The sequence below is a fragment of the Bos taurus genome, chromosome 21, assembly GCF_002263795.3.
Source record: "Bos taurus isolate L1 Dominette 01449 registration number 42190680 breed Hereford chromosome 21, ARS-UCD2.0, whole genome shotgun sequence".
Taxonomy (NCBI): Eukaryota; Metazoa; Chordata; class Mammalia; order Artiodactyla; family Bovidae; genus Bos; species Bos taurus.
This window is the reverse complement of record NC_037348.1, coordinates 43,200,382-43,215,901: the sequence shown is the minus strand read 5'-3', so window position 1 is coordinate 43,215,901 and position 15,520 is coordinate 43,200,382. Positions and strand designations below refer to the sequence as shown.

The following is a 15,520-nucleotide window of genomic DNA, read 5'->3' as shown; positions in this document are numbered from 1 at the left end:
AAACCTAAAGTTGGACTAATAAAACACGACAAAATTATTAAGCTCAGCTTCTCAAAAGCCCTGAAATTAGATTTTTTGTTTTTGTTATTGCATAAGATGTATGTTTATTCAGTGACCAGAAATCTAAAATGTACTTTTTTCTATAATTAAAATTTACAAATAAAAAACTCCATTTCTTCTAGTAGTCAAATCCAGATAATTCTTCACATTACTTTGCTCACAGGATTTTTGGAAATGTAGGGACACAAGATAGGAAACAAAATAAATGAAACAAACAAAATAAATTTCTCTTTTAATCTAGAGAAATTACCCTATTCAAGGACATGAAAGGCACTTTCACAAAACAACTGTAAGCACTTTGTGGGCAGAAACCACGTTTTAGTTGCCTTTGCGTCTCAAACGCCAAACACACGGCCGCAAGTAATCCATGAATGTTTGTTGAATGAGTAAATGAAGGTGGGGGAATTCTGCTATATGAAAACAGGTTAGGTTTGGATTTGATGTAAGGAAAAGATTCAAGATGACTCCGGCACTGGACTGGGGCACTGAAGGAAGTAATGAATTCTTATTTATTTACTTATTTATTTCTTTATTGAAATTTACAATAATAGAATAAACATATATCTTGGATATATTCTGAGAGAAAACTTACCACTTAAATGTTCAGATATTTTTTCTACATGTATGATGATGGAGACAGTTCCTCAGCTTCAAGGATACTGCCTCTTAACATTCTGTCAGGTTGAAATGGATCTGAAAATCATGACATATGAAGGGTGGTAGAGGGAAGTGAACAACAGAAATCAGAGCAGCTGGGAGAGGATGAGTAACTGGTCTCAATTTTATCTTCAGGGTTGCCAGGAGAAAGGGGCAGAAATACTCTGAGCACTTGCTCAGGACAGAACTCAGATCGGTGACCAAATTAAAGGCAAGGGGAAGCCGGAACGATGCAGATTTTAGCAACCTAAGAAACACCTTTTTTTACAGAGAGAAGTGTCTAATGGTGGGACAACTTGCCTTGACAGATAATGAACACACTGAAATGGTCACATCAAAAACGTATAGGCAGAGTTGGTGTGACCATTTTCAAGAGTGCCTAGGAGGGTTGTGTACAGAGCGAAAGACTGAGGCTATATTTCATTCCTTCCAACTTGAAAAAGCATTTTCAATAAACCTGAAAGTCATGCTACAAACTCAGTGTTAATACTAAGTAGATACTTAAAAAACACACATTTTCAATACCTCAGAGTCTTCAATGAGCACATAACTGGTAAATAGAACAGCTCAGCCAGTTTGTTCTTCAAATATTTTACAATAGACTTAGACTTGGCATTCTTAATTACCATCCAAGGAAAATTTAGGTTGTCTCAGTATATAAAATAATACCATACCTCTACAGAGATTCAGAGTGCTCCGGGATCTGTTTCTTCTCTACAGCCTGGCCGCTCTCCCTGTGAACTCTACGATCCTTGGGAGCCTAGATTATTATAGTCTACAGCTGCCTTTCCACGAGGCATTTATCTCTAATCTCTCCCACCTATAATCATGGTGCATCCTGCAGCTAATGTCTGCCCAAAACCCCTTTTGAACAAATTACTACCCATTACAGAACCTAGGATGATTCATTGATTTAGAAATATGTATGGTAAAGACGGGGCACAACAAAATGAAAAGTTATTAAGTGGCAGAATTATAGACTAGTATTTAAAAATGTTCTTGGTGTGGCACTCATAAGGTTCTACTAATAAAAAAAAAAATCAGGTGCAAAACAAAGATGCTATTAACTTTCCTTGCTACTTAGCATATTACATTCAAAAGCTCCAACTTAACTTTTGAACAGACCCTTCATTAAGTCTCCCAGTTCACCTTTCCTCCTCCTATCCCTGCAGTTAAGCTTCACTATCCCCTACTGTCTAACTTCCTGCTCTCCTCTAACCTTTCTCTTCCTTCTTGTCCCTTGTTGCTGCTTCTTTGTGCCTCTTTCACCACTTTGCTCTCTTCCGCAGCTGCGGGACAACTACTCAGTCTCTCTGTGTTCACCTCGTCCATTCTGTCTCTAAGCCTCCCAAGAGCAGGGCTTTTGGTATCATTGCATCCCAACGTCTAGACTAGTGCCTTGCAGATAAAAGATATTAATGAATTATCAGGTGAATGAATGATTGTCATTACTGTGACTATATGAATCTACACTATTTTTTAAATTTTGATATAAATTGATTACACATTATGTGTGGTTTTATATTGCATTACATCTTTTTTCTAATTGTTTATGTGTTTTAGTGTAGCTTTCTCAAAATGAATAGATAGATGTCATCCGTATTACCTAATTCAATACTTCAACTCAGCAGATTTTTATTGAGTACCTACTATGTGTCAGGCACTTTAGTAGGCATTAGGATATAAATTCATAAGTACATTTAACAAGAGCAAGTAAAGACCAAATGGAGTATTTCTTAGCTAACTTCTTTTACACAAAATAAATACACTTGAAATCTATAGTTTAAATTAAAAAATAATCAACTTTTTTATACTTTTCTACTATTTTTTCTATCAAATCCATTCAAAAGAATTATATAACATAAATATAAGATATACTAGGTATCCCGAAACCCAAAATATACCATCAATGATAAATATAAATTAAAAAATCTAAGATAAATTTTTATTGGTTTAGGGGAACTGGCATTTAATCATTTGTGTTCCAAGATCTTTATAATGATCAGAAAGATTTTTAAAATTGTGAAAGCTTCATCTCTTATGCAATATGAATATTTTGGAAGCTGCTACATGTCACATTTTTCCAGAACCAGGTGCAATAATTTGGTAAAGAACACAGGTAAAAGAGATCACTAATTTTCCTTTTCCCCCAATAAACTATGTTTATTATGCCAATTGTAATTGCCATGCAATCTAATGGATTTAAGGCTTATATTTTCCACATCACTAGACATCACAAACATGAAAGCATTTTGTACTGTCATTATACATCAATGTTGTACTTGGTTATACATATATACAGAAATTATTCACACATCTTAACCTTGCTATTTCCTCCTTTCAAACCAACACAATTTTACCATGAAAGCAGCTTTTTAATAAATGGTATAAGAAATACAGCAAGGCACACTTTTTTAAAAAACTTTTTTCTCATTACCACCTCAAGAAGCATAAAAAAAGAAAACGTTGTACATAATTTAATAGTAGAATGTCACCAGTTTCTAATATACAACACCATAGAGTTGTTTCCTGAAGTGCTGCATAGATTATTCTTTTTAAAAGGAAATAAATAAAATGGTGCTTTCAAAAGTTGCTTAACTTTGAAAGAAGGACCAGTGTTTCTTCCCTTTGCTGCCATAAAATCAAATATTGGCCTTTCAGGTAAATCTCTTTCCATAAACATAGGCATCATACGATTAAAAAAAATCAAGATTGAAACATGAGATTGGTCAAGTACCACCAGCAGGGCAGGGAGTCGGGGGCGGGGGGGGGGGTTCATTCCAGGTAGGTGAATTTAATGGACCATCAATTTGGTGAACTGCAGAATTTTAAAGAGTTGATGGGGAGGGGAGAAGGCAAACTGAAAAGTCTTGCTGGAGAGGTGGGGTCGGTAGAGGTAGCTTGGGACAGGAATCCATGGGAGAACAAGCAGCTTTGCTGAACTTCAAAGACAATCACCTAAAGAGAACCAGTGCACATCCAGATCACAAGGCTCATGTGGACAACCGCATTCAGAAGAAAGATTCATCTGGGGAGAGGTCAATGTAACAAACGGCAGTGACACGATGGAGCCAGAGACCAGCCCAGGGAGGAGGGTGAGGCCACCCTTGAGCTGCAGCCAGGCTTACCTACAAGACACAAAGGAGTGAGAGGAAAAGCTTTCAGAAGTGTCTGTTTCATTTGCAAAACTGATGAAGGCCACGATTTTAGAAATGCTTGCTAATGTTCTGAAATAAAAGGATACATAAAATAAAAAGGTTGTAATAGCCCAAATGTTTCAGAATCAATGTGCAAAATAGATTGCTTTGTTTTTAAAAAAGAAAGTTTTAAAGAAAAATAATTACCAAGTTTGACTTTTTCTCTGGATCTCATCTACTCTTGCTTGTGAGTGAAAGTTGCTCAGCCATGTCTAACTCTTTGCAACCCCATGGACTACATAGTCCATGGAATTTTCCAGGCCAGAATACTGGAGTGGATAGCCTTTCCCTTTTCCAGGGGATCTTCCCAGGGATAGAACCCATGTCTCCCTCATTGCAGGTGGATTCTTTACCAGCTGAGCTATCAGGGAAGCCCTTTGCTTGTGAACTCGGTTTTGAATACTTGAGATAGCTTAAAATCAGTATGAAAATGTGAGGCTGCTGATGCCAAAGTGACACAGCAAAGTATCAACTGAGCCCCTTTGAGGAACTGATGTATAGAACAGTCTTATGGACTCTGTGGAAGAGGGAGAGGGTGGGAAGATTTGGGAGAATGGCATCGAAACATGTAGAATATCATGTATGAAACGAGTCGCCAGTCCAGGTTCGATGCACGATACTGGATGCTTGGGCTGGTGCACTGGGACGACCCAGAGGGATGGTACGGGGAGGGAGGAGGGAGGAGGGTTCAGGATGGGGAACACATGTATACCTGTGGTGGATTCATTTTGATGTTTGGCAAAACCAATACAATATTGTAAAGTTTAAAAATAAAATAAAATTAAAAAAAAAAGAAATGCTTGCTAATGTTCTGAAATGAAAGGATACATAAAATAGAGTACTTGTAACAGCTCAAATGTTTCAGAATCATTGTGCAAAATAGATTGCTTTGTTTTTTAAAAAGACATAGTTTTAAAGAAAAATAACTGTCAAGTTTGACTTGATTCACAGAGTGGGAGTCTGGACTCTCGGGTTTAACCCTTCCTTCAATCACTATACATGTGACAGTGGGATTGAACAATTCCATTATTTTACAATGGTGAAATATTCATAAATGTGATAAACCCAAATCCTTCAGGCCCTTGCCTATGAAAGGATACAACTGGGGCTTCTAGCTCAAACACGAATGCATTTCATTTAAAGTACTGACAGCATTGTGCAAATGAGAATGATTCAATTATTTCTGTACATCTGATGGCTCAGATACAAATTTGTTACAAACTCAATTGGTTCTTCGTATTTCTAAGTGGCTAAAATCAACCTGTCGAGTATGAGGAACAATTCAAATTAGGCAATGCAGGATGCAATTGTGGTAGGTGCTCTGACTAGCTCTCGAATATAGCAGGCTTTTGCTTGTGGGGGTTTAAACTGAGTTCTCAAGTCTGATGTCAGGTTGCTTTATGGTCCTTCTAGAACTACTTTCATTCTTTCTGTCTTGCTCTCTTCCTCTATAATCTCGCAACCTGTTCAAGAGCCAGAAAAACTTGAGCAAATGTGGTTTGGCTGGAGCCACATGATGTTGGGGAGTAAAGGCAAGTTATCAAGAACAGGGAGAGAAAGACAGGAACAGATGGGATGAAATTTGTTACAGTAAAATAACGCAGTAACTCAAGAAAGGCATGGTGCATTGTTCAAATGCTGAGGACATGACTCATTTGAAATCTGGCCACTGAGTAGGGAATCCTTAGGTGAGGCAAATATGGGCTAACTAAATGACAGTACTTAAATTCCTCTGGATAATCAAAACTTTCAATCTGGCCCATTTGGAAAGGGTCAGGATAAACTGATTGAGACAAAGATCTGGGCTGTGTGTATGTGTGTGAGTGTGCACATGTGTGCGCCTGGGAGTGCATGTGAGATGGGTGATGCCCAATAAAATCTTTGATATTTAGCATGGCAGGGCTTGTTATTCTGAAGTGCTAGGAAATTAAAACCACCTCACATCCAACAGAACTTTGATTTATTAAAGTGATTTAAAGGTAAATATAATAAGATCACATCTATGTTGTTTAGGGAAAATTAATACACTACCACCAAGAGTAGTTTCCTAAACTGCTTGGTCAACTTTGGGTCATATTAAACACTTAATGTCATTCCAAATAACAGAATAACAATTTGTTGTGTACACGAGAACTGTTGCTTTCAGAGCTTTCTGAGTTTATAAAAACTGAGTAGCAGCACTGTTTACGGTATATATGTATATTTGAGCATGCACAAATACAAGTACTTGCCTAAAACCCAAAATCTATGGCCCTCTAACTCTTTGCAGACTGATAAAGTAGGAAAGGCAATAAAGCTAAAAAAATTCTGATGGAAATATGTACATCTTAAGTAAATACAGCACCCTCCCACACTAAAAAAACCCCAGAAATCAGAGAAAAACCAAAGGAAAAAAACAGTATACACTGGCTGCATGTGATGAGTTTAGTTTTTGCATCACAGGATTTACCCAGCCTGAAGTTTAGGGTTAAATCATTCACCAAAGGTCAGAGGCTTATGATGAGGATTATGAAGAAATAACTGTCAGAATACAGCAAAAAGATTAGTGCAAAGTACATCTCTTAGGCAGGTCCTAGGAGGCTCTCCAGACATATATGCTTCCTTCAAATTAGGCAGAAATATCTGGATCTATCCAGTTACCTTTCTTTGATGTGATTTGCTATCACTGACCCCTCTGTTTGTAGAAACATGATACAGAGATGAAAATAGTGAACGGCGCAGCAGTGCACCTGGAAATCAGTGCAAATGCGCCCTGTGTTAGAGCAAGTTACAATGTCTCAAACAGATCAGTGGGCTTTTAATTAGAACACAGTAAATGAAAAACTTGTTCCCAAAATTTTGCCAAAAAGAAATGTTTGTTTCTCTTGAGGACTATAACTGCTATTCTAAGTTACAGCTCTTCTAGAAGACATTACAATCATTTCATCCTCTGAGAACTTATTTCTGGTGGAAAAAACCCAAATTTGGCAAACTTCATTTTCCTGATAAAAAGGGCATCCCAAGTGATAGCTTTCAAATGGCTTAAAAAAGTGGAGTTTTTCTTTTTGCTTTTCTGAATCTTAAAGGGAGAACAATGACAAAAATTAAGCTTTCATAGACATGAAACCTTGACCTCATTTTAACATGTAATTTTACTATGCATTCCTGACATTCAACACAGAAGGTGTGTCAACATTTTGAGATTAAATAACTTGTCCTGGTTGGTAGTATTTTAACAATATGTGAATACTTACACCCAGGTACCCGGCATTAATGACTGGTGAAAAGTTTAGGTATCCAGATGTTCTGTCTACATGAAACTGAGAACACTGAATAGGCCCGGTAAACATGGCTACCTAAATGGCCTTAGGGTGATTACAAGTCACTTGGGGGCGATGTGAGTTCTGCAGAAATAAAATCTGGCTGCTTCTCCCATTGCCTGTGATTGGCCAGGCATTGAACCGCAGGGGCTCCACAAAATATTGCTAACTGGCAGGCAGGCTGGCACATAATTTTACACTGTCCATGCCTGTAAAATTGTGGGGATTACACAGATCCATCAGCATATTCCCTTCCCCGAATCTAAAGATGGAGCTGCAAGTCATTACATTTCATTTCAATTCTGTATCTGTATAGGGGAGAGGAAAAATCCCCAGGACGTCAAAAAGGAAGGCGTGCACCCCAGAGGTTTCTCCAGTGCCAGAGCTTCTCAAGACCAGATCTCGGCATGACTGGTGATTTGAGGGTCACCGTCACATAAGTCTGCACCCAGAGTGGGTTGCTTTCAAGCCTTGATCCCCTTTCAGAAAACAAAAATCAGCCAGGCTCTACCAGCCCTTCTGTGGAGGTTGGCAGAGCTGGCAGTACAATTGGTTCTAATAGAACTTGTTTTGAGGCAGCTTATGGAATGGCAGTTATTCTCCCTTAATGGTCAGTTTTACTGCATACTGATGGAGAATGTGATTATAGGGTGGACATGTTTCACAGAAAATACATTTCTCTCTCTCCTACTTTTGTTCTCCCTTGCAGCCAATTGTAAATAGAGTCTGAAACACAGAAAATTAGTTGTGCTATATTAGTAAGTAGGGCTGCTTTCCTACAATTTTGCATCCTGAGTTTATTTTTAGGGCATATATATGGTATAGATTCCCCCCCTCACTCCCCATTTCTAGCAGCTCTACACAGAATCACACATTTTAATGAGCTGAGGGCACAGGTGTTGCAGGAAAAAAAATAATGATGTTTGCCATTCATCTTTCAAATTAAATAATGTGTTTTTAAATAGTAACTTTTTTCATAATACATTATGGGAACAACATTATCTGTCACATTTTAAAAGATGTATTTGTAATAAATGTAAATTACTTTTAGAAAATCAGTAATTAGGCTCATCAAAAAATAAACAATCTGCCACAAAAAAGATAATCTTTAGCATAGTTAAGTATAATAACTGTTATTTGAATAAGTTAACAAATTAGGGTAGATTGCTTCTGTAATTCATTTCCTATAGCACGAGTTTAGGTTACTGCATTAAGCTTCTGGAGTAGGGGGTGGAAATGGCAGTCAGTACCTCATACTTTGGTGAAATACACCTCTCACATTCAAAAACTCACATTTTCTTTTTTAAACTTGATTGAGAAAGTATATTCATCACTGAGGCTTAGAAATGGGAAATAACAGAGTTTCGGTGTCACTTTTAGAATTGTATCATCCTATCAGAATTATCAATCAGTAGCTATTTTATTAAACACGAAGAGCAGAATGACTTTCTTTAAAAAAAAAAACAAAAAAAAAAAACACGGATGGAAATCAGCCTGTCACCTTCAGGCAAAATTCAAAAATTCTGTTTTTATCAAAACGCCATTAACTTGTCATGTATTCTCTCCGCATTTGCTTTTGGAGCCTGTTCTCAGTCTCTGTGTGGATAAATAAAAGCCTCTTCTTTAACATCAACTTTCCCCTCCTGTTTGAATCCTCAGACTCAGTCGTGATTAGGACCTGTGACAGCACAGCCTTCCACCAGGGAAGTAAATGTGATGATAGTTACATTAGACAGAAGCGTAAAAGGAAGGCCCAGATCCGGAGACGCAGCTTTAACTTAATCACTGATCATCTCTAGGCACTGAAGGGAGCAGGCCGGGCACAGAAGCTGAAGCGGGGAGCTCTGTGTGTGCATTCTGATCAGAGGGGATAATTGCAATCTGGAGGAGAACCCCCTTTCCTCCCTTAATGGAAGAATTTGAGGCTCTACTGCATTTGACTATTTCCTCAAATTTTTGATTCTTCTTGGCATAATGATGTGATAAAGGTAATGCTACTAAAAATGTCAATGGTGACTGTTTTTTCCCCCTTTTGCTTCACAGTTACTTGCATGGTTGGGGGTATTTCTTCCATCTAAATGCCTTATTCAGGTAAATATCTGCCATGACCAGCCATCCTGACCAGTCCTTTCTCCTATCATAGCTTTGTTGACTAAAACTCATATTTTAAGTATGTCTATATTAAATATATATGTGACAATATATTCAATATATATTAAAACATGAGGACTATACATACCTTTCAATGAGATGATTTTCATGCTTGGAGAGGGTTACCTTCTACCTATGCATATTTCTATGTCGTTCTTCTTGAAGGTTTAGCAGATTCTCTTCACAGGTTAAAGCTGTGGGGCTGGGATGCCATGCGGCCTTGTCCTTTGGCTGCTTCGCCTTCGAGGAGAGTCTGGGAACTCCAGATGGGGCTGAAGAAGCACTGTGTTCTTCTGGCCTTGCAGACTCACCTGGGTTTTCTGAACTCTCCTTTTCACTGCCCAGCCTTGAAGGAGTAGTTACCTCTGCGCTTTCTCCATGGACATTAGAAGCTTCGGGTAAACTATCCACTTCCTTTCCTACATCACCTCCTTTTGGAGGACTTGAAAGGGCCACCATGTCTGCATTACTGGCGAGGAGGGAAGTATCGCTGAACCTGGAAGAGCCTGCTCCTGCTAGCAGGGGTACTGCAGCCTCGGTGGGATCTGCAGGTTCATTTGGAGGAACATCGGAGAAACAGGGCTTGTCTTCAGCAGGGTCCTCCTCAACACAGGCCTCGAAGAAGTATTCGGTGTCCTCCTTGTCTTCTGAACCAGAGTCAGTCATGTCTGTTGGCAATGGAGTGCTGCTCTTCTCTTCAATGTAATTGGTGACCTCCCCACAATCACTGTCATGAGAGGAGAGAGATAAGTAGGAATAAAAATCCCCTTTTCTTAGCTGGATGGGCCGATGAGAATGCTCCAACACCTTCTCCTTGATTTGAGTTAATGAAGTCGGAGCAGTGACCTCGTTTTCAGGTTGAGATTTACATTTCAGGGCTGTTGAAGCCATGCCAATGATTTCCTTAACAAAGTCGTGTACTGAGCAATCTTCGGCGTCTTTTTGATGAAAAATGTCTGGTTCACAGTCACAACAGGAAACGTTGTCACTGGCGGCAACATTCTCTTCTGTTTCGTTTTGTTCACGTGCTAGGCAGCAACCAGCAGGTTTTCCAGCCATACTTGGTGCATTATTAGATGACGATTTCAGTACATTGGAGTCCTGTCCATTGATAACACTGGTTTCTGAAGGCAGTTCTGGACAAGATTTCTCAGTGGGAGTAGAAGCAGCACTCTGATTTTCAAAATGGTGGTGGCTTTGACATTTCTTTGGGACATGTCTAGCCATTTGGGGAACAGACTCCTTCCCAGCAATATCTGATTCATCTGAGCCATCCATAACTGGTTTGCACTTACAATGCTCACTCTCTGAAATCCTTTTCCCAGCTGAACCAAAACTTTCTGATTCCTTTGAAATCTCATTCAGTTTGTCCTTCTGACTTTCTGGAATGCTTTCAATATTGCCATTTTCCATGTCTGCCACATATGGATCTTTATTAACTGTGAAAATATTTTTCTTATTTTCACCTTTTGTCCCTAACTCACGGGTGTGGGGTAAATTCTTACTATTCCCATTATTTTCAGAGAGATGTTTTATTGAGCCATTGAGAAGGGTCTCAATGTTGAGGGTGTCTGAGGAATTGGTCATCTCACTACTACTTACATCCTTATTGCCCTTGATTTCATCACTGAGATTACACCTTCTCTTATCTCTTGTCAAGGAAAGCTTGGGTCTAATCCAGGTCTGCAGCTCATTCTTTATGTAGTCCAGCCCAGACATCACGTTGCAGTCTTCATAAATTTCATCGTCTGTTGCAATACTGGAGTCATCATCCTCATCTTTGACGCACAGCTCTTCTTCTGTTAAGGTGAGTGTTGAGCTGGAGAGGAGGTCACTGTCATCTTCATCATCAGTGCAGGCAGAGGTGCAAGAGACATTCACGATCATGCTGACATTGACATCACTTTCATCGGCCACCGAACGAGGAAGGCGCTTCCTGAATGACACATTCGATTCTGGGATCTTGTTCTTGTGTAACACAATATCCTCCGAGCAAAGAGAAAGCTCATCACTGCTGCTTAGTTCTGTAAGAGAAGCTGGTGAGTCTTCATTAATAGAAGATGCCATGTCCAGTGACAGTTGGCCAGGGAAAGACATCTTTTGGGAACAGCTTTGAAGAGTGATATCGGAAACACTTCGCTTTATCTTCTGCTCTGAAGGGCTCTGGATATTCTCCAAACGATTCAGGAGATCTAATGTTCTTTTACTCAGTTCACCAACTGAGCCACTGCTCACACTTAAGTCCCCGGAGCTGTGACAGCTAAAAAGATCTTCATTGCTTTTATAAGATGTCAACCAACTTTCTAAAGAAGTGCTTCGCTGGAGGCTGTCACTGCCATTTTTAAAGATGCCCAATGCAAATAAATCACCCCCCGGAGAAAGAGACTCAATAGACGAACTATGAGATAAAAGAGAGAGCTGTCTGGCATTCTGCATGCCAGTGAATGTCTTCTCTACATCACCACTTTTATATGAACTGCGATCCATTTCATGGGGTGCACTTGCCAAAATCCTTTCATGGGGAGGTGCATCTGGTTGTAACTCTGTAGCCTGATGTTTAGATTTGCAGGATTTTTTATCAAAATAAAAACCATGAAGCAGAGGATCCTCCACATGTGCTTTTTCACTTTGTGACTGTTTCATTATCATCGGTAATTTGAGTTTTGAGCCTTGGAGGTACGAGTAATCATAAAATGTAAACACATCATGTTTTCCTTGTAATTCTTCTCCCAAACAATCAGGGGTATGTTTGGTAACACTGTTTAAATCTCCAACTTTTCCATTTACACAACCCACTGGTGAAATGGGTAACTGAGAGCTATTTGGGAGCTTAATTCGTTCCTCCTCGTCTTTAATCTTTTGCTTTAACACGTTAACTGCATCTCCCATTTGTGGGTCCAGATGTTCAGTGTCAGGGTTACTTGGGGACCCATCCACTGCATTGAGCAAGCACATTTCAGAGTTGGTGGTGGTTTCGGTGTCTCCTTCACTGACAATTCCACTCTCACTACCTGAATTTTGGCTCATGTCTCCTCCATGGCATGGGCAGGGCTTCACCAAATTGGAACCCCCTAGAAGATCTGGCAAAGATTTGGTAGATGAAAAGGAAGAGTCTTTGCTGAGACTCTTAGTTAAAACACTAGGCTGTGTCATGCTAGTGAACTTTGGATTGTTTTTCAGGAATGGGATGTGGCTGTCTTCATAGAGTTCAACATTGTGGAGGCTGTAGACCTGGTAAACGTGTGGACTGGATGGAGCAGTGATACTTGATGCAAACTGAGATGCCCCGTGGCCACCTGCCTCTTCTTCATAACTCGGGTTCTCACTATCTGTCTCTTTAAGGTTTAAGGAAGGCATGGCAGGTTGGGATTCTTGATCAAGGTCATTCAATTCTTCGTTCAAACTAATTAACTTGTTACTTATGTCAGTTTCATCCCATTCCAAGGCATCCTCACTCGTCCCATTTAGGTCCATCAAGCCAGGATCAATCACATTCAAAGCCTCCTGTGTAGGAGAAAGGGAAAAAAAAAAAAAAAAAAGCAGAAGAATTAGGGAACACAAGCATGAAAATGTCATCCATTCAAAATCTCTTGGAAGAATCAGGAAAGAAATTTGCCCCAAGCATGAATTTGAAAGATAGCATAATTATCAACTCTATTCCTCTCTGGAATAACATCTAAAATTATTGAAAGAGGCTTTTCTATCAATAGTAATTTGTCACTGGGGGCAATAACATAGATTAAAATGTAAGATTATTATAGTCAAATATGTAATTTATGGAATTAACTATTTCTTATTGATTTCTTCTACATTTTTAACCTTGGATTGGGTGAAGATAAAACTGTCAGGTAAATAAAGGTAAAAAGAGGTTGGCCTGTAACATCTTTTAAGGTACATTCACTCTAATATTATCACAGTTCTGGAGTGCATAATGGAGTACTATCTGCACCCACATATGGTGAAATCCCCTCTTGCTTCTGGTTCCTGGGTTCTCCACTTGATGCAGCTTCTGGGAAAAGAGAAGAGAGTTGTAGCTATCTGTAAAGCCATTCACTGGCCAGAAGCTCTCATAGGTCTATCTTTTCCACTGCCTTCCCTTTAGGGTTCCTCCTCTTCAGAATGTGACCCTGTTCCCGATCAGACCCAAGCGGAGCACCATCTGACTGGTTTATTTACCCACATCTTCCTGGACTTGAGTCTCGGGCCCCAGTACTGCAGGGTAGCTTCTGAGTCATTAGTCACTGTTCTCACGGCCTCTCTCTTCCCTGGTCTCTACCACAGAGATTCCACTTTGATCCTTGATCCCTTGTTCACTTCTCTCATACTGTCCCTTTATAAAGTCCAGGCAGAAACCCCCCCTCCAGCCCAACTCCAGCCCTAGAATAACAACTCTCTGAGCACTTCCTGACTCCATGAATGAAGCAGCCCAGATTCTCTTAGGCTGCTTTCTGCCTGCACAGTTGGGTTCTTGTTCTTTCCTTGGATTTCTTGATTTTTACCCTCTTTGGTGGAGTGTGACACATTCTGGGACACAGAAGCTGAATGGGTTTGGCATGGTCTTGGGCAAGTCACTTAACCTTTCTGGGCAGTCATGGCCTCACACCACTTTTTCAAGGGGGTCAGCACTGTCCATCTTCAGAGATTATTCTGAGGGTTAAGCGAGCTAATGCTTGTGAAGGGCTGAGGAGGCAGTCAATATAAGGCAGCTGGAATAGTCAGTGCGTGGAGAATTGCTCTAGAGTGGCCTTCAGTTAATTCGTAAAGGGTTTCCCAGGCCTACCTCATTCTCTCCTCATCTTTCCTTTCAATTTGCTCTTAAAATCACAAGGGATTCATGACATGGTACACAGAGAGAGGTGTCTCACTGTATTAACAGGTCAGCATATCTGTATTACAATTCAGAATTATTTTGACAATCTGGTTGAAAAACAGGCCATGGTGCTTTTCTTCCTCAGGAGTGGGAAAAAGGCTTCGCCAGCAGCACACTCACAGTGCTCTCCTAAGAAGCGCTCAGTCCTTCCTGAAACCACTAGTGGAAGGATACCACAAGAACACACTAAGCACAAAACACCCATTAGCACTGGATACGTAAGAGATTATCTGTACAGCCTACTTAAGTTTAAAAGAGTCCAGATACAAAGTAAACATTAATTGAGGGATATTCTTAAATTTTCTAACAGAATCTTTCCTACCAACGTTCCAGCCCTTAATATAGTTCACCAGCCATCATCATGCTCGCTTAGGTGTGGGGTACGTTCACCATGATGACTTTTTGTTAGACTTTCTGTTTATTCTTTGCTTGCTGATAAAGGAAGTACTGATGACCAGTTAGGACGACTAGTGAATTTTAACATCCTTAGCTGTAGAAATAGTCAGTCAGTCTAATCAAATAGTACAGTAATTTCAAATACTATCTTGGCAACACTGGACTCTGAGAATGCTAATAAATAACTGAATTTGTCTTTCAAAAGAGCTCTCTCTGTAACTCTCAGGTTGGTTTTAACATTTAGAGGTACAGATTTTCGTGAGGGTCCCAAACCCGGGGGCTCACTCTGGCTGCAGGAACCATGCCACCTGGACGGGCACCAGGAGCTGAGCCCAAGGGACTCCTGTAACTCGGACTTGCCCTCTGTGACATGTTTTCTGACCGAAGCCTGCCTTTGTGGCTTTATAAACGCAAGCCCACAAAAAGTATAAAACTCGCATGGCAGCATCTACAAGAACAAATCTTTCACTCAGTAAAGTAGTTGGAGTGGAAGATTTCCATAGAAGATTCAACTTCTGTCTATAATATTGTCCTTTTCCTTTCCTAATTCTTTCTTCCTATAAATCTCTTAACTTGATTGGAATTTCAAAAAAGTTTTTAAGTCAACTCCGGGGAATATCTGACAAGACCCATTAGAAAATCATTCACTTTAGACTTTACATTTTACATATTAAAGAAGAGCTGATCACTCTGCCCTCGTTCACTCTTTTCTGTTATGAATTAAATTCTGTCAATATTTTCAGTAAAATCTCCATTTCTTCAAGATTTAACCTCAAACATAAAATATACCCTGAGGGTAAAAAAAAGTAGGGAAAGTTTCCAAGAGGAAGGACATTTACAACATTTATATAACTAAAAAGTTGTCTTCAAAAAAAAGACAAATGTACAGA

The 15,520-nt window shown here is 39.6% G+C and overlaps 1 protein-coding gene across 4 annotated transcripts in view; it reads right to left on the bottom strand.

The window, feature by feature from the left end:
* Window positions 1-562: 562 nt before the first annotated feature.
* Window positions 563-15,520, bottom strand: part of AKAP6 (A-kinase anchoring protein 6) — a 500,589-nt gene continuing 485,631 nt past the window's right edge. For 3 of the 4 annotated variants that reach the window (XM_010817158.4, XM_059879132.1, XM_059879133.1), the window contains 2 exons: window positions 9,453-12,868; window positions 563-3,845 (listed from right to left, as the gene is read on the bottom strand). In XM_010817158.4, the coding sequence (XP_010815460.1) occupies window positions 9,494-12,868 (3,375 nt within the window). In that variant the 3' untranslated portion in view covers window positions 563-3,845; window positions 9,453-9,493. The remainder of the gene's footprint in view (window positions 3,846-9,452; window positions 12,869-15,520) is intronic. The other variant, NM_001192923.3, reaches the window with a different exon arrangement.